Below are 20,074 nucleotides of genomic sequence, written 5' to 3'. Positions count from 1 at the left end.
AATGATTGTGAGACATACAAAAATATTTTGGGAAAATTTGGAGAAAAGAGCAAAGTTAATAATAATGGCAAATATCTGTTAGATTTCTGTTCAAGACATGGACTGGTTATTACTAACACCATGTTCCAACATAAAAATGTGCACAAATTCACATGGAGAGAAAAGGCAAGGAATAAGAAAAGTCTCATTGACAATGTTATTGTTGATAGTGATGTTTTCTCCCTGGTGCAGGACACCAGAGTGTACAGAAGATTTGAAATTGGAAGTGATCACTATTTAGTCTTAAGCAGGATAAAATTGAATTTCATATTGAAAAGAATAACATGTAAGAAAGTTTTAAAGTGAATAAAAGTTGAGTAGCTCTCAGATGTGAACTGTAGACTAAAATACACAAAGATTATTGAAGAAAAAATGAAAGAGTTTGAGAACAGGAATCAAACCTTGGAGATTCAGTGGCAAGCTGAGAAAGCCCTGATTGACTCAGCTAGAGAGGCTTGTGGTGAGGTTGTCTGTAAGGATAGAAAAATTAGAACTCCATGGTGGACACAGGAAGTTAAAGAGGCAGTGAAGGAAAAGAAGAAAGCATATCAAAAGTTCCTGGCAAATAAGTCAGCTTGTGCTCTTAGAGAATACAGAGACAAATGCAAGAATGCTAAACAATGTCTAAAACTAGCTAAACAAAAGTTATGGGTGGATTTTTGTTTATATTTTGCAAGAATATAGAAAATAAATATCAAGGAGGTGTAAAATATTCTGGAGGTTGTTGAAGAAGCTTAGGAATACTGTAAAAGGAGTTAGAGATGATAAAGGTGACATGAAAATGGAAGAAAAAGATATCCTTGAAGTATGGAGTAATTTCTTTGAAAAACTGCTAAATGAAACAAAACAAGCAGTGATGACAGCACAGTGGTAAAAAACACTGACCAGGCATGCAGTCAGGAATACATATCCATACTTGAAGTAGTAAAAAAGCCATCAAAGGCTTAAAATGTGGAAAGGCAGCAGGAATAGATGATATTCGACTAGAAATGCTGAAGTATGGTGGTATAAGAGTCTTACAGTGGCTGCACTACATAGTTCGGAAAGCCTGGACAGAGGGACGAATTCCCGATGATTGGAGTCGAGCTCTTATAGTACCCATATATAAAAAGGGAAATAAAACTGAATGTGAGAATTACAGAGGTATTTCCCTACTGAGTGTTCCTGGCAAGATTTATGCAAGTATACTTGAGAAACCGTTGAGAAGAATTGTGGAAGAAAAGCTTGGTGAAGAACAAGCTGGATTCAGGCCAAATAGAGGCTGTCAGGATCAGATCTTCACTTTACGACAGACAGTGAAAAAAGCATGGGAATATAACAGAGATCTGTATTTAAGTTTTATCGATTTGGAAAAGGCATATGACAAGGTGCCAAGAGAGAAACTATTCAATACACTACAGTTATATGGTGTCAATGGGGCATTATATCAAGCAATATTTAGTCTTTATTTGAGTTATAAGTCAGCAGTTAGAATTGAAGGAAGTACAGGAAGATGGTTTAATGTTAAATCTGGTGTGAGACAAGGATGTACATTATCCCCTCTGTTATTCATTATCTATATGGATCACATTATGAAGGAAAGTGGTATTAAGCATGATATCAAAATTGGAGATGTTAATGTCAGTTCTTTGCTTTATGCGGATGATGTTATACTTCTAAATAAATCCATTACAAGTCTGCAAGATTCTCTGACTAAATTGAACAACTGTTGTAATAAATATGGTATGAAGGTCAGCAATAAAAAGACAAAGAGAATGAAAATAGGCAGAATCATTGAAAATGTCAACTGTGTTGTGAATGGAGAACCTGTGGAACAAGTAAAACATTTCAGCTACTTAGGCACGATTTTTAGTGAAGATCATAAATTAAATATAGAAATAGACAACACAATCAGCAAAGCTGGTATGGTGGGAAGTCAATTGAATAAATTCATATGGAATAAGAGAGAAATTAGTCGGAACACTAAATTAGCTGTATACAAGACAGTGTTCAAACCAGTTTTAACTTATGGATCTGAGAGCTGGGTCAGAAGTAAAACACTTGACTAAAGACTAGAGACTGCAGATATGAGAGTCCTGAGAAAGATTAGAGGTGTGAACAGATGGCATCAATGGCAATATCATATTAAAAAACAAGGATATAATAAAGAACTTGACATTGTCAGCATTCAGGAATGCGTTAGCACAGCTAATCTCAGGTGGTATGGTCACTTAAATAGAATGGGAAAGAAAAGATTAGCAAAACAACTGTTCTCTGCCAGGTTGGCAGGAAAATGACCCAGAGGAAGAACAAGATATAGGTGGATTGATATGGTACAAAGTGCCTTAGACGATAGAAATATAAGATCTGATAATGTTGGAGTCTTGACAGGTAACAGACTGATTTGGAGGAAAATTGTAGATAGGAAGTTAGTAATGATGGAATTTTTTCATGTTGTACTATCATATCCTGTACACCCCTTGAGGGTACATGGCAGGAATTTGATGAAGATGAATTCCTTTAAAATAACTCTTTCCTACATTTCTGAGCTTTTTCAACAACCTTCAGAATATCTTGCCACCTACTTGATATTTATTTTCTATGTTCTTACCAAAGTCTTCCCATGGCTTTTATTTAGCTAGTTTTACACACTATTTAGCTTTCTTACATTTGTCTCTGTATTCTCTAAGAACACAAGCTGACTTATTTGCCAGGAATGTTTGATATGCTTTCTTCTTTTCCTTAAATCCTCTTTAACTTCCTATGTCCACCTTGTAGTTCTGATTTTTCTATCCTTGCAGACAACCTCACCACATGCCTCTCTGGATGCATTAATCAGTGTTTTCTTCAGAGCTTGCCACTCAATCTCCAAGATTTGGTTCCTGTTCTCAAACTCTTTCATTTTTGTGTATTTTAGTCTACAGTTCACATCTGAGAGCTACTTAACTTTTATTCGCTTTAAAAGTTTCTTACATGTTCTTCAATTTTATCCTGCTCAAGACATGGTGTTAGTAATAAACAGTCCATGTCCTGAGCAGAAATCTAACAGGTATTTGCCATTATTATTAGCTTTGCTCTTTTCTCCAAAATATTTTTGTATGTCTGACAATCATTTTGTACTCTGCTATTTAGATCTCCAACACAGACCAACATTTCTTTTTATATTGTGTTGGTTGCTTTATCTAAATCCTCCACTCCTACCATAGTAGAACCTTCTGTGTAACCATAGGCACAAATAAGTCTCATTGTCCAGTTCCCCATTCTGATATTTGCCCACATCACTCTACTTGATATTACCTGCCATTCTAGAAGATTAGCCTCGTATTTAGTGTTGAATACTATAGAACCAGTTAATTACATATTAGATGTTATGTATTCATCAAACAGTTTTTTTTTTTTTTGTTTGAGTGCCATCTCCCATCAGAGGTTGGTGACCAGCTTGGTGAATTTTGAGCAATCCTCAGCCACTCTGAACAGTCTCTCAGAGCTCATGCCAGTCGACTGTCTGATATCTGCTAGCCAAGATTTTCTTCATCTTCTTTGTCCTCTTCTTCCATTTATCTTCCCTTTTATAATCAATTGAAGTATTACAAAATAGGTGACCAAGACTTGCAGTTTTGTTTTTCTTTTTATGGTATCTAAAAGTCCATGTGATTTCCCCATTCATTCCAGAACTTCTTGATTGGGTGTTTTTGTTGTCCATGGGATTTTTAACATTCATCTGTATAACCACATCTGAAAGGCTTCGATTTTTTTAAAATTGATGTTGTCTTAAAGGTCCAAGTTTCTGCACCGTACAGACCATACATAGCATTTAACTATGCATTAATTTTTTTTTACTTAAAATTATCAAATATTCTTAATAATTCAAATGCCTGTGGATGGACTCCTGTTTGTATACAATCCTTTTTCATTTTATTACTACTCTTCTTCAAATATTTCTTCAGACTTTTATCATCATCTTTGCTGGTCATTTGAAATATAATATAATTCAGTGATAAGCATTTTGATATAATTATACTTGAGGTTTTAGAATGCCCTTTCAAATGTGCACTGCACTGAAGTGCTAATTTTAAGTGTTGACTATGGGCTAATGCAAATAAAATAAATTACAAGCTACTGATTTTGTAAGAAAATTTAAAATAATAATAATGGTATCTTATCAAATGAAATTTTTTTTTCTGTTCATCGTCATACATATTTAACTATGTTAAATAAACGTGCATACAATTTTTTTAATGTCTTAAATCTCAGTGTCTAGTTTTACTGACCATTTAATTGTGCAGAAGAATTATATATATATATTTTTTTTTTTTTTTGAATCTCACCACAAAGGGTTGTAAACTTATAAGGATTATAAGTGGGATAAAGATTCAATAATCTGGAAACCCTGCTCTAGAGACCAAAGATGGAAATTTTAAAGCTACTTACAAGCCTCTTAAATGACAGTATAGTTGTCTCATACTAGACTATAAAATTTACCTACTGCTGAAGACATTCAAACATTGAATGCCATCAGTGTTCAATTCCATTGTAGATGGGATTTGAACTCAACCTGCCAGGTTAGAATAGGAATTAAAATACTGCAATTACTGATTTAAAAAGTTTTGAAGTAATTAAAGTTCATTTTATATTTAATTTAAAAATGAACTATATGTCAAGATAAACTGTAGTATATAAAACTATTTTGTGGGTACTGAGAAGGAGGTGAATTTCAGATCATGGTCATGGGACCAGATCATATATTGACTCATGCATGATGAGATTGTACAAGGGAATTATCAGCTCCTCTGAGTAAGCTATTTAATTCAAGCCTTAGTATGGGGAAAGTGCCATGGGAAACAGTCTCACTGCATAAAGAGGTTCTAAGATAGAACTAGCAAATTATAGACCAATCAGTATCTTAGAAGTGGTAGTTAAGATATTGAAGAAATTGGTAACAGACAAAATTCAGGACTGAGTGGATAGGAATGTGATACTTAATAAGGGTCAACATGGTTTTATGAAGGGTAGGTCTTGCCTTAGTAATTTTTTTTATGTGATTCCCACTGACGATAGGTTGTAAGCCTATAGTACATTAGTACTGTGAATGGGCTAAGGATTTTTGATTCTATTTTAAATTAATTTTCATAATTTTTTTACATTTTATACATTGTCCAGAAACCCTGCACCAGAAACAAAACAGAACTTTTTCAAGCCATTTCAGGCCTCCAATAATTTGCTTACTTTTTAGAATAAAGTGACAATAGAGTGGATAAGGGAAATTTATTGCCCTTGTGGACTACACAGACAGAAAATTTGAATAGCAATCCTTAACAGTTGATGTTTCCATAATGCTCAAATGTCAGAAAAACATACCAAAGAAGTTTAAAAATTTTGCTTGTAATTGCTGAACTAAAGGAACCCAGTTTTTTTTGTTTTTTTTTTGCCACTTCCCAAGTTATTGAAGGTTTATTTTTCACTTGGTTAGAGTATAATAAATTTAGTTTAATCCTTTATCCAAGTGTGAGCAAACAAAGTTTGCACCTGAAAGTATCTTCAGGACTGGGTTAAGGCGGTACAACACCAGGGCAACTCGTTGCAAAGGTGGAGCAAGCTACCAACACTCCTATCTCAGTATCTCCTATAATGCAAAACACATCTCCTTGTGGATATGTCTAATGTTATGCATTAAGGGAAGGGCCACTACCCAGATTAGTTTCGACCTTTATTGAGGTCTCTTCAGTGGGAGCCAGGCCCAAGTGGAGATATCAGGCAGAAGCATTAGCAGGTCATCGCTACCTATAGGAAATGCCAATTGGTGTGCCACCCTTTTTTAATAATTTACTCTGGATTTAGAGAAAGATGTTGAAGGTTTATTTTTCACTTGGTTAGAGTATAATAAATTTAGTTTAATCCTTTATCCAAGTGTGAGCAAACAAGTGTTGTACCACCTTAACCCAGTCCTGAAGATACTTTCAGGTGCAAACTTTGTTTGCTCACACTTGGATAAAGGATTAAACTAAATTTATTATACTCTAACCAAGTGAAAAATAAACCTTCAACATCTTTCTCTAAATCCAGAGTAAATTATTAAAAAAGGGTGGCACACCAATTGGCATTTCCTATAGGTAGCGATGACCTGCTAATGCTTCTGCCTGATATCTCCACTTGGGCCTGGCTCCCACTGAAGAGACCTCAATAAAGGTCGAAACTAATCTGGGTAGTGGCCCTTCCCTTAATGCATAACATTAGACATATCCACAAGGAGATGTGTTTTGCATTATAGGAGATACTGAGATAGGAGTGTTGGTAGCTTGCTCCACCTTTGCAACGAGTTGCCCTGGTGTTGTACCACCTTAACCCAGTCCTGAAGATACTTTCAGGTGCAAACTTTGTTTGCTCACACTTGGATAAAGGATTAAACTAAAATTATTATATTTCCCAAGTTAGTTTTTCTCTGGTGTAGGTAAGTCTCCCCCCCCCCCTCTTCCTGGAAATTTAGGCCTTTAACTGTAAGACAGAAAATTGACCACAAATGGCAACAGCTGTCTGCCATGTTCTTGCCATCCACAAGTATGAAAATCGTTGGTATCCACTAAGTTAATTGTTGGTTGACAGAATAGAGCTAGAAGAATTCTAGGTAAAAAAATGCATTAGATTATTATTTTATTAAAATTTGTCAAATCATTTCAACTTTTTTAACCTAACTTTGCCAATACCAAATTATACATTTACAGTACATAAGTCAAAAACAGGTTGATTTCATAAACTTTGCTCTAATTTTTGACATACATTGGATTTACACAGCTTTACAAATATCATAAATGTGTGTATATATATATATATATTACAGACATGAGAGTTCTCACAGAAATGAAATATTAAAACTATATGTACACAATTATAAGAAATGTAATATATATTTGGCCATATGTGCAGTGATTTTCAATCTTATGTCTGAGATTTGTTATTTTTTCCTCCACTGTTATATTTCCACTATTTTTGTTGGCAGAATGACTTGTGATGAAATAAAACAATTCTTCCCACACTGAATGGAATTTACTGAAATTTCATCTCTATACAAGAACGATATTTTGAAATGTATCATTCTGAAGAAGAATGAAGTCCTCAAACATGTCAGCTCACTTAGGAATGAAATACCACATTCAATCCTTGAGGGAATGCCCGAGAAGCATGTGCTAACTAGTGTATTTAACAAAGTTTTGACTACTTGATTAAAAAAAATCGACACGCAATGAAACTTAATGCAGTTCGATTCTACTCATCACTTTATCTTTCTGCCAAAAGAGCTCAGTGAATGGGTATTATATTAAAATATGGAAAAAAAAAAAAAATGTGAATAAATTGTCACAAATTACGCATACTTTTATAAATAATATATATGAAAATTCATACACATCATTATACTTCGATACTGCTTTCATATCAGTAAGATTATATTGCATTTATATAAGAATTTTAGACCATAGTATTTTTAGAATATACAAAAATATAAACTTTCATAATAAATCACAAATTTGAATTACAGTTAAACCTACAATATCTGTATAATCACTGTTTTGATCACTCCAGTACTGCCCTACAGACACAGGGAAAAGAGGAAGTCAATGTACATATCTCAAATATTTTCTGTTGTGATTAAATAACTGGTTACTTCATACAGTATCCAGATTTGAGTGACTTAATTACACATGACTAGGAGGCATTTGGTATTGTTTCAAGAGTCCAAATAGTTTTAAACACTGCCTTAATTTTTGCTTCAGGAAGTAGAATGGAAAATTAAGTGATTTCTGTTTACCAAGTACATTCAGGTAAATGCCCAGAAAGACAATGATGCCAGACCATATGTATCTAAATTTGATAAAAGATTAAAAAAAAAAAACATATATTATAAAATAAACTCCTACATGTAGAGATACTATTATACATCTTAAACAAAAACCTAATTTTCAAGTATGAACTTTACTAAAAATTAAAACTATTTCCATAAGACTGGATAAATAGTCTAGTAATTCAATATGCAACAAGGACTTATGATAGACAGAGACTATCATGTCATAAAGACCTGTAATTCTGTTTTTGCTATTTATAAAACACAGATATGACAATGCAAATACACAAGTTCAATCAGCATATCACATAAGTATTATATTTATTGTAACACCAATTTGCTGAGACTGACTCCCTAGGTTATGATTGGCTGATGAATGCTTATGGTAATTTTTTTTCATTAAGCTAGAAAATATATTATACTTGAAAAAAAAAATTTCATTTTCATCCACATTTTTTACTCAAGCACAAGAAAACAAGGCAGTATGTGAATTATCTTTTATAATGTATCTCATAACACACATAATGGTGATAAGCCATTTTCTTAATTTGTATATGAGAAACATGACTTCTGTCATTGAGATAACTCTCACTATTGAGACCTCAAAGGTCAAAACTAGTCTGGGAAGCAAATGCTCTCCATGATGTATAGCATCACACAGTGTGACACCATCATCCTGCTTATTGGAATCTTGAAGCTTGAAAAAGTTCCACATTTGGTCTCTAGAGCTGGGTTAAAAAAAATAAATAAAACTTAATGCTCTGTAAAAGGAGTTTTGTGCATTACAAGATATAAACAGTAGTTTGATGTGCAATCATCTGCTCTCTACATGCATGTAGCTTAATTGCAAAGATATTTTAGGCACAAACTTTTATATTTGGGCTTGAAGCATCTTCATGGTAAAACATGAATGAAAATATAATTTCTTGTTCAATATAATATATACATAAGGTTGCTTGTTGACCAAGAAATATCAGTACAAATCTTACAATGGCCTTGGAATATTATGAAAATCTATATTCCATGCATAACTGCATCATATCTACTTTACTTATTCATTGTGCATTAAATGACAAATTATAAACATGAATTCCATGTTTATGCAGTCCTTTACAGCAGCGCTTCCCAAACTGTGGGCCACAGCCCCCTTGGGGGCCATAGGTTTTGTTGAGGGGGCCGTGAAATAATGAAAACAAATTTAAAATGTTTTAAGACTAAGTAGATTTTTTTTATTTTAAAAGAAACGTATTTAACTTTTATTATTTATTATTTCTTTTTTGTTATTTTTTATATTTTAATGGAAAAATTCACACATTGGTGTTGGTTCACAAACTTTGCTTCCTGCGTATTTCGGCGCTTAATGAATATTAGTAAATATTGCTTATTCATATGTTTCATTTCAAAGCAGTGGTTAATTGTATTTACTTCGAATGCTCTCCGGGGAAGCTCCAAATCTTCCTGTCCCTTTCATCACGCATTCGTAATCGGGACTGTTGATATTGACTTTATATACATATCAAAACTCGTTTTATATTATCACTGTCATCCGCGCTAGTTTTCTGTTACCAATAAAAGTTTCCCATATACTTCACACATGAAAAAAAGCTTAAACAAGTTCATGTGGAGAGATGGTAACTCGCTTGCAGTGGTAAACAACATGCCCTCCCTAACAGCCACTATACTGCAGAGGCAATTAAAACAAGTACTTTTATTATGCCAGTGAATAAGGTATGAGCAGTCTGTGTAATATATTTCTCAAGAAATAGTGCAATTAGAGGCAACAGGGATAAAAACACACTAATTAATGAATCACATGTCCCCCTCATACAGAAACTATGCTATATAGACTGAAACAAAACCATATGTTGCATGGGCAAACACAGTATCTAACTAAAAACTATTGTTATTAATTAGACGTGTGTGAGTTCGATTTCCCAAGGCAGCAATAAAATTCAACCGAATGTGCTAAAATTGTAAACATGTTAAAACTAAGTAATATATATATATAATGAATATTATGGCAGTTTCACATATGGAATTCGGTTGAAGAGAGTTAGCATTTCAACTCAATTGTCAGCTATGCTTTTATCTTTCAGTTACCGCGCCAATCATATGCACTTCTTAATAACCTGTCAATGCTGTCTGTTTCGCATTAGGCTTAATTATCATAAAGGAAGAAAAGTCACAAAAGAGAAAAATTACCTGAATTAGTGAAAATTACCTGAATAAGGGACTCCCTGGTCCAGGGAGTCCTTTATTCAGGTAATATTCACTAATTTCATGTTGTTAGGTCTATGGTGTGCCAGTATCGGTAAGTGGTGCTATTATTTGATCTATTCTACGTTAAAAAATTTAACCCTTAGATGGATAAGTGACTGATTAAAAAAAAAAAAAATCCTGCGAACAATCAGGAGAAGCAGAAACAGACTCAAAAAAAAAAAAAAAAAAGTACAGTATTTCATATTTTACCAGAACAGCCTGCATTGTCTTCAGAACCAAACGGTAAGAGGCAAAAAATGTAATATGTGCATTAGATTTTTGCAATATTCGCTGTGTATGTTTTGCATTGAATATAAATACAATAAATATTATAATAATATATGTCTCTATTATGATTTTTTTTCGAGGGGGGGGGGGCGTGAAATATTTTAATTTTTACAAAGGGGGCCGGCCCTGACATCCAGAAGTTTGGGAAACACTGCTTTACAGGACAAAATACGAAAAAAAAAAAGCGAGCTTGAGAAACAATTGGAATGTGGCACAGCAGGAGGAAAGATGAAAGAAAAAGTGAATAGGAAAAATATTAAAGAGCATAAAACTGGGAGTAAGTAGAAGTATTGTATGGAGATTTGATGATAAGAGTTCTAATTAATGAAAATCATTAAAGTATGTGTTCTCGGGTGTGAAAATCAAGGATGTTAGTTTACAGAAGGAAAAGAGCTAACTGTTTTGGCAGGCATGAAGGATGTGAAAGGTGAGAAATATGCAATGAGAGAAGATGTGAAAGAGTTGCTGATAGAAGCAAAAGAGGAGAATGAGAAAAAGATTGTGAGTCTGTTGCCTCAAGTTTGACAGGAATGAATTGAGAAGAAGGGACACAATTGCTAATTAGTCAATTAGCAAGAGAGTCAAGAAGATTGTGCAAGAGGAATGGAATGCAGTTTATGGATGTATGGAGTGAATTTGATGGAATAATGGGCTTGTATATGCCTAAAGGACCATCAGAGTGGTTTTAGAGTTAGATGTTTGGAGAGAGTGTTGTTCAGTGAGGGGCCAGAAGTGCAAAATCAGGGCAGAAGTACTGGAATGGGTGCAGTCAAGTGTGGATTCAGCTAGCCCTGGAATAAATGAGTGTATACAGAAATGATTGTGCAATGCCAAATGTAGTTATACAATATTAATATAATTAACGGCTATTTTAGCCTGTTTTTGTTTACACAGTTATGCGCAGTTATACAAGTTTGGTTTCAAATCCACATGGGCTGATAATGGCATTATACAAGGGTGACTGTAGATCCAAGGGGATACTGAAATGGATGCATGGTATTAGAAATAAAGGAGAAGATTTTTTGTCACTTGGTAAGCTTGACTTGGCTAAAAATTACTGGCACCTGGTTGACAGCAAATGAAACAATTACAAGAACAGAATGTAAGAGATATTGCATTTTCAGGGAGAATAGAAGTAATAGGACAGAAGGAGTGGTATTGCTGATGATAGCAGAACTTCAACAAAAATAGATGTTAAGGAGGATTTTATGTCTGAGAGAAATTTATTTGAGGCTATCTGGTGCAAGGATAATTACCTGAAACAGTATGTCATTGAGGGAGGGGGGAGACAAGGGGTTTGAGAGTGCAATCTGGTAACAGTATCAGCATATATATGGAAGACTGCTAAACATGGAGCTCTCAGTCAAGAGAGGGTTTATGTTGAACTATAAAGCTGGTAATTATAACAGGAGATAGCTTGGAGCATTGCTGTGGTGTAAGAGACTGCAAAAGAAGAATGTCAGTGGTGCATGGGAAGTGGTGGATTATTTGAGAGAAGCAGTATCGGACTGCATATCCAAAGTCAGGAGGATAAACCAAGTGGTTTAAGTAGATGAGTAATGATAGAAAACAAGAGCTGCAAAAACACTGAAGGGAATGTAAAGAAACATACTCTCATGAGCAGCACAAAGTGCATGAAAGAAGAGCAATCAGTATGGTAAGAAAGACTAAATCAGATTATGAGCAAAAATTATCTAAGAAGATCAAAGTAAATCCAAAAGAATTTTTTTGCTATATAATGAACAAGAGGAAGAATGATTATGGGTGGATACAATTAATAAATGCCAATGGCAAAAAGGTGATAGAAGCTGTAATAATTGAGTTACTAAGCAATCACTTTATAAGGATGCATCATCCAGGTGGGGATTATGCAGTTGCTGATGTGTGAAGTTGAATTGCAGATTCACTGAATCTGCTACTCCCATTCATCTTTCATTCCACCTACCTCTGTTTTGTGACAGCCTTTCCCATGAAGTATTCCCCAAAGACTACAACCTCCAACTCTTCAAAAAAAAAATATCAACATATTGCTTTTTTCTTAATCCCTATTCACATAATATGGCATTGGTTTGCTGTAGAATGTGCAGCCTCTTGTGTGTGAAAGCGATATAAAAAAAAGTATCTAATTTAATAATTTCTCACTTTTCAGTCTTCTAAAGCATTTCTAATTGCATTAGCCTATGTTTATTATGGTCTTCCTTTGGATCTTTTTTTGTTCTGTGATTCATGCTATACATGTTCACTTGAGTTTCCTCAGGCCTCTTGTATCTCACAATTCCTTACCTCCATAGTGTGCTCGGAAGAATGATAGGAAATGGTTCCTTTGATTCTTTATATGAAAATTTTCAACTGATGCTGAATTAACTAGTGTCATGAGATTTTAGAATGTTTTACTCCAGAAACTTTTGAGTTTTTCTTCCCACAAAATAAACATATCAGCCGGAGAAATCATACATTTAACAAAAATACCATGTAGTGGGTGGTAGATGTGTGCAGATGATAGGTTTTGTGTAGAGTGATCTCCCATAATGAGTCCCTAGACTATGGAGATATAATTTAATAATAGTATCTGTGGAATTCAGCATTTGATCAACCATCTACAAGATCAGTCGACATACCAAATTATAGATTGGGATCCCACCAATTAGCAAAAGAACAAAGTGTGCAAATTATTGAAAAGAGTCACTTCCTGGCCTAAAGAAACAGTTAACAAACTCAAGCTCTTCCATGTTAAAACACCCAGAATATATGGAGCACCTAAAATTTACAAACAAGGTACACCTCTATGCCCTATTGTGGATAGTATAAACAGTCCCACATACAAACTTGCTAAACATTTAGCTAAACTACTAGTCACTCTCACAATCAATTCTTCCCCCTTTCTTAAAAATTCTGTCTACCTAAGAAGTATTTTAGAAAACCATACCTTAAAATGTTCGGACATAATGGTGAGTTTTGATATCACTTCACTATTCACAAATGTACTGTTAATTGAAACTCTTGATTTACTAGTCAGACCTTTCTCCCTGATATATTTGAAGTATTTAAATTCACAATACATGCAGGTTATTTTACATGGAAAGGGAAAATATGCAAACAATTAGATGGGACAAAGGGTTTTCCCTTAGCCAATTTCTACATAGAACACTTGGAAAAGCTAGCTATTATCAAATACAGCCACTCTCAAACTAGTGCTATGGCTACACTGTGTTCATGATGTGTTTGTTATTTGGCCACATTCTTAGCACATTTAAATAGCCAACACCCAAAAACCCACTTTATAATGGAAATGGAAGCTAACGACTGTCTGCCCTTCCTGGATACGCTAATCACGTCTTCCATATGGTTTCTTATCTTTTTTCAGTTTATAGAAAACCCACACATACAGGGAGATATTGCACAAACAGTCACACCATCACCCATTTCAACAATATGGTATTCTAAAAACACTAACCCACAGAGCTAGAGCTATTTGTTCCAATGACAATGCTCTCACTGCTAAACCCACTTACGTCACACCTTCTTAGCCAATGGCTATAATCCCCATAGGATAGAAAAAATACTAAATGCTCCCTGGAAATCCCCCCCCCCCTACTGTCTACCACACAACTGCCATCCCATACATTCAGGGCACACCTGAAAACATATCTATAGTGCTTAATAAAACAGCTATGCACTGTATTTAAACCTTATGTCAAATTGGCAATTCTCATCCATTCACCCAAGGATAGAATCTCTTCTTTATCACATCCAGGAGTCTATGAAGTGACCTGTTCATGTGATCGAGCTTTACTATGGACAGACAGGAAGAACTGTGGACATCTGCCTCAGTGAACATAAAAAATCCATCCAGCCTGTTGTTATGGCAAGTTTGGTCTAGCAGACCATGCCTTAGATACCCCTGCACACAGGATCATTTTGAAAAAAAAAAACAAAAGGGCTACACAGAAGTCGTTATATGTCAGAGAGATTGTTTGTGGAATCAGAAGTTTTGAAACATAAACCTCAACAAGTATGGCTGTAAAAATTTACCGAAAATTTGGGAGACAGTCATCTTACGACCTAATTAATATTTACTTTCTCTCTCTTTTTTTTTTTTTCTTTATTTTTTTCCAACATAGATGGCACCTAATTAGGACTTTAGTCTTTGTGTTGTCCATTGTAATTGTTTAAACTAGCCTCATTGTTATACCAGATTGTTGTTTCGTGTACTGTGACAAACTGTTTTTATGCTCTGAAGATGCTGGATATAATACCAGCAAATAGTCAGACTTTCTCCCTGATATATTTGAAGTATTTAAATGTACAGCTAACACATAAGCCTTTCCACGTGTTCTTTGCCTCCTCTTTCATTTCAGGAACAGCCTCCTTCAGTGTGCCTTCCCTTACAGACAATCAACAGCTGATCAAAAAAACATGTTAATAGATTCCTCCTTCCTTCTTGCCTATATGTAGCATTGATGTGCATACCTCTCAACATTTTGTAAGTGGGTCAGATATACAAAAAAAGTGAGAACCAATAGCATTATGTTAAAACTTTATAACAGACTTTGAAATCTCAAAGTTCTAAATTTCTAAGAAAAAATTATAAACATAATAATAATTAATACTTACTGAAAGCTGAATGGCTTTGAGAAAAGAATGAAAGAAAGAGCTATAGTGACTGCTTTTCTGCATGTCGTTACCGTAACAGTTATAAACACTCCATATGTTCTGATTAGGATTAAAATCACTTGAATTCCACAGTATCCTGAGATTGAGAACAGGGCTCCATATCCATAAGTCTGCAATGGATGCTAGAAAATGATACACAAAATAATTCATGAAAAAGCAATTATACTAAATTTAACATTAGCTACTATGATAACTGCACCAAATATTTTTAAGAAAATTTAAATAACTGCACAAAGCAACAAACAATTATTATTTTTTTTTTATTCAAATTAAACACAAGTAAGGTTCTTGCTCTTAGACACTTTCTTCCAAAACATGTCATGTTCAAAGTATTACAAACTGCTTTGTTGCATGCAGTACTTTTTCAGTAATATATGCTGTGCCACAATGTCAATCTGAATAACCAACTTGTAGAACTATTACCATAAAGGTGTAGTATATCTGTCACATAGTACTGTTATGAATAACAGTAGTTATTAAAAGAAATATTTTTTTTATATCAATAGCATTATGTTAAAACTTTATAACAGACTTTGAAATTTCAAAGTTCTACTAAATTTCTAAGAAAAAATTATAAACATAATAATAATTAATACTTACTGAAAGCTGAATGGCTTTGAGAAAAGAATGAAAGAAAGAACTATAGTGACTGCTTTGGGCAAGTGGTAAAGAAGAAAGAAGGAACATGCTGACACATTTTTTGAACAGCTGGAGATTATAGTACAGTACTTGGAAACAATGTTAGAAAGGATGAACTTGTGTATAGATGTTGGACAGGAGTTGTATTGTGTTTTTACAATCTTAGGAGAAAATGAATGAAAAGTAACCAAAAAAAATTATAGAAAAGGCACAAGGCAGCAAAAAACAGAATACATAAGAAAACATAGAGCGGGTCTGTCCAGAAGAGCGTATTATGAACTACACTCTTCTGGATAGCATGTTTAGGAAGGTTTTGATGAAGCATCTCACATATGAGAACAGCATTCTAAAATTGGGCAAATTTGGAATTTATTTAGTGTTAGGAGCTGTGTGTCTGAGATTCAGCATAATGAAGTACACCAGATGAATGGAGGAAGAGCAAAGGTACAGGACTCAGGGATGCTCCAGCAATGGCAGTGAACTGTAATGAGGAAACCATTCACTAATAAATGTAGTAAACAATAAGATGAAAAACTAGCATCATGGTTTGCAAAAGATGAAACACACATGTCAATGAAATGTCAAGAGTGACTATACAAGTTTCTCCAGTACTTGATCCCAAGGAATGAAATGAATCAATTAGGTATTATTTGAATAAGAACACCATGATAATGACAGGAGTCAATTTGAAAGAAAATTTTCCAAGATGAAGGAATATTAACAGGAATCAGTCAATTTTAAGGAAAAGAATGGCAGAAATTTACTCCTCAATAAAGATAATTATAACTAAAATAATCTTTTCACTTTAAGCATGTTGCATTTGCAACACATCATTGCAGAAAATCTATCCACTTTTTTTTTTTTTTTTTTTTGATCTGCCAAATGGTCTATGCATTTAGTTTCTAGTTTCTTAATTATTCTTTTTGGAATCTATTCTATTAATATGTTTATTCCATTGTGATCATCTTTTTTATCCATTCATTTATTGTTGTAACCAAGATTCTTTATGAATCTTTTCATTTTATCAAATTTAGTTTAACTATTTTTCTTAATGTTTTCATTTAAATTATTGTGCATCTGTTGTATTTTTGATGTTTCTACTCTTCTTTCAGGTGCATTAAGTTAATATTAGTCAGACTGTTCATTTATAGATTTTTACTTTTATAAGAGTGTGAAAAACAAGAACCAAACTTTGGAGATTCAGTGACAAACCCTGGAGAGAACATTCACTGATTCAATTCAGAGAGACATGTGGTGAGGTTGTCTGCAAAGATAGAAAAATTTTAACTCCATGATGGACTAAGGAAGTTAAAGAGACAGTAAAGGTAAATAAGAACGCATAATGAAAGTTTCTCATAAGTCAACTTGTTCTCATAGATAACACAGAAAAAAATGTAAGAAAGTGAAGCACTGTAAAACTAGCTAAACAAAAAGTCATGGAAAGACTTTGGTAAGAACATAGAAAATAAATATAATGAAGGTGGTAAGAGGAAAGAGTACTGTAAAAGGAATCAGAGATGATAAAGATGACATGAAAACTGAAGATAAAAATGTCTGGAGTAATTACTTGGGAAGGTTGCTAAACAAAATAAGCAGTGACAGCATGGTGGTAGAAAACACTCAGCAGAATACATAAATACTTGAAGTAGAACAAGAGCTATCAACAACCTGAAATGTGAAAAGGAAGCTGGAGTAGATGATATTCAATCATCAAATATGGAAGTATAAATGTTCACTGTGACTACTCTATATAATTCAGAAGGCCTGATCAGAGGATTGAATTCCAGATAACCGGAGTCGATGTCTCATAGTACCAATTATAAAAATGGAAATAAAACTGAATATGAGAAAATTATAGAGGAAACTTCCCTAATCAGTATTTCTGGTAAGATTTATGAAAATATATTTGAAAAAATGATAACTAAAATGGTGGAAGGGAAGCTTGGAGAAGAACCAGCTGGGTTCGGGCCAAATACAGGTTTTCAGGAGAAGATTTTCACTTTTAAACAAATAGTTGAGAAACCATGGGAATATAACAAGGATCTATAATTTAAGTTTTGTAGATCTGGAAAAGACATATGACTTTTTGCCAAGAAAAATGGCTATTTAAAACACTAGAGCTATTGATGTAAATGGGACATTATATAGAGCAATCCATAATCTAGATCCGAGTGGTAAGTCAGCAGTTCAAATTAAAGGAGGGGAGAGGAAGATGATTTGATGTTAAACCAGGTGTGAAACAAGGGTGCACGTTATCTCCACTGTTATTCATCATCTACATGGATCAGATTATGAAGGAAAGCAAGTAATATTAAACCAGATACCAAAATTGGAGGTGTTAATCTCAGTTATTTACTTTATTCAGAGGATATTATACTTCTAAATAAATCCAGTTCAAGTTTTCAGGATTCTCTGACTAAACTGAATAAATGCCACCAAATAAAAAGACAATGAAAATAGGAGGGGAAGAAACATCATTGGCACCCTGAATGGAGAAGGTATAGAACAAGTAAAACATTTCAACTATTTAGACACAGTTTTTAAGGAGATGGCAATTAAATATGAAAATATATAACAGAATTAGCAAAGCTGGTATAGTAGGAAGTCAACTGAATAAATATGGAGTAAGAGAGAAATTAGTCAAAATGGATCTGAGAGCTTGGTTAGAAATAAAATACTTGATCAAAAATTGGAGACTACAGATAGTTTTGAGGAATGTATTTTTTTCCTCTCGGTGTTTTTATAATGTCCAAAGATTGTTGGTGAAACATGGTTGACAAAAGAGGATGTCCTGACATGAATAGAAGTAGAGGAGGTATACTGAATATTTCAGCAAGAAAAGAAAAGTAAATGGACTGGTGGTGAAGTTATGAGTTGTGTCCTCTCAAGAGTGGAGAATCTGGAAGTAAATACTCCTAATGGCTTTGAGAGTGTATGGTGTGAGGGAGAAGTGGACAGTACAGGATATTTAGTGATATGATGCTATAGACCAGGAATACAGAGGAAAAAAAAATTATGTGCAATTATAAGGCAGGTGATAATAATCTTAGAAATCAGCTTGGGATAGGTCCATGGAATGAAAAATTGGAAATGAGAGATCATCAATGCATGAGAGCTAATGAAGAAATATTTATTAGCAGCAGTGCTAAGTTGCATTCAAATCAAAAAGAAAATATAACACATTTTGGTGTAAATGAAGTTTGGAAAAAGTATAAAGGGAGAGAGGTAGAGAGTAGTTGCATAAGGAATACGAGACTCAAGCCAGAAACATGACTAGTATAATAAGGAAGACAAAACTGGAATACAAGAAGGGATTAGCCCTGAAATTCAAGGAAAATCCTAAAGGACTTATATTTGTTATATTTCATTTTTTTGTTCTCTTTTCTTATTTTGTTCTTATACCACAGGTGTTGTTCGTTCGTGGCCCTTCGCTCAAAATTCTCTTCCTGAAAATTTTTCTAAACTTCATCATCATCATCATCATCATCAAATTCCTGACATATACCCTCAAGGTTGTACAGGATATGATAGTACTATATGAAACATTTACATCATTACTAACTTCCTATCTACAATTTTCCTCCAAATCAGTCTGTTATTTGTCAAGACTCCAACATTATCAGATCTTATATTTCTATTATCTAAGGCAATTTGTACAGTATCAATTCTCCTATATCTCTGTCTTCCTCTGGGTTGTTTTCCTGCCAACCTGGCAGAGAACACTTGTTTTGCTAATATTTCCTCGCCCATTCTGTTTAAGTGACCATACCACCTGAGATTAGCTCTGCTAACGCATTCCTGGATGCTGACAACGTCAGTTTCTTTCCTAATATCCTCGTTTTTAATATCATATTGCCATTGATGCCATCTGTTCATGACTCTAATCTTTCTCAGAACACTCATATCTGCAGTCTCTAGTCTTTGGTCAAGTGTTTTACTTCTGACCCAGCTCTCAGATCGATAAGTTAAAACTGATTTGAACACTGCCTTGTATACAGCTAATTTAGTGATCTGACTAATTTCTCTCTTATTCCATATGAATTTATTCAATTGACTTCCTACCATACCAGCTTTGTTGATTCTGTTGTCTATTTCCATATTTAATTTACCATCTTCACTAAAAATCGTGCCTAAGTAGCTGAAATGATTTACTTGTTCCACAGGTTCCCCGTTCACAACACAGTTGACATTTTTAACAATTTTACCTATTTTCATTGACTTTGTCTTTATAATGCTGACCTTCATACCATATCTATTACAACAATTATTCAATTTAGTCAGGGAATCTTGCAAACTTGTAGCGGATTTATTTAGAAGTATAACATCGTCCGCATAAAGCAAAGAGCTGACATTAACATCTCC

General features: G+C 33.9%; 1 protein-coding gene across 1 annotated transcript in view; it reads right to left on the bottom strand.

Moving 5' to 3' along the window:
- Window positions 1–6,719: 6,719 nt before the first annotated feature.
- The window catches only part of Papst2 (adenosine 3'-phospho 5'-phosphosulfate transporter 2), a 127,438-nt gene continuing 114,083 nt past the window's right edge, over window positions 6,720–20,074 (bottom strand). Inside the window, exons 7-8 of the mRNA XM_090409795.1 lie at window positions 15,014–15,195; window positions 6,720–7,872 (exon numbers count right to left, since the gene is read on the bottom strand). Coding sequence (XP_090265921.1) covers window positions 7,707–7,872; window positions 15,014–15,195 — 348 coding nt within the window. The 3' untranslated portion in view covers window positions 6,720–7,706. The remainder of the gene's footprint in view (window positions 7,873–15,013; window positions 15,196–20,074) is intronic.

This window comes from Typopeltis vanoorti, chromosome 20 (genome assembly GCF_054136105.1).
Source record: "Typopeltis vanoorti isolate ZY-2024b chromosome 20, IOZ_Tvanoo_1.0, whole genome shotgun sequence".
NCBI classification, from domain to species: Eukaryota; Metazoa; Arthropoda; class Arachnida; order Uropygi; family Thelyphonidae; genus Typopeltis; species Typopeltis vanoorti.
This window is presented reverse-complemented; position numbering and strand designations above follow the sequence as displayed.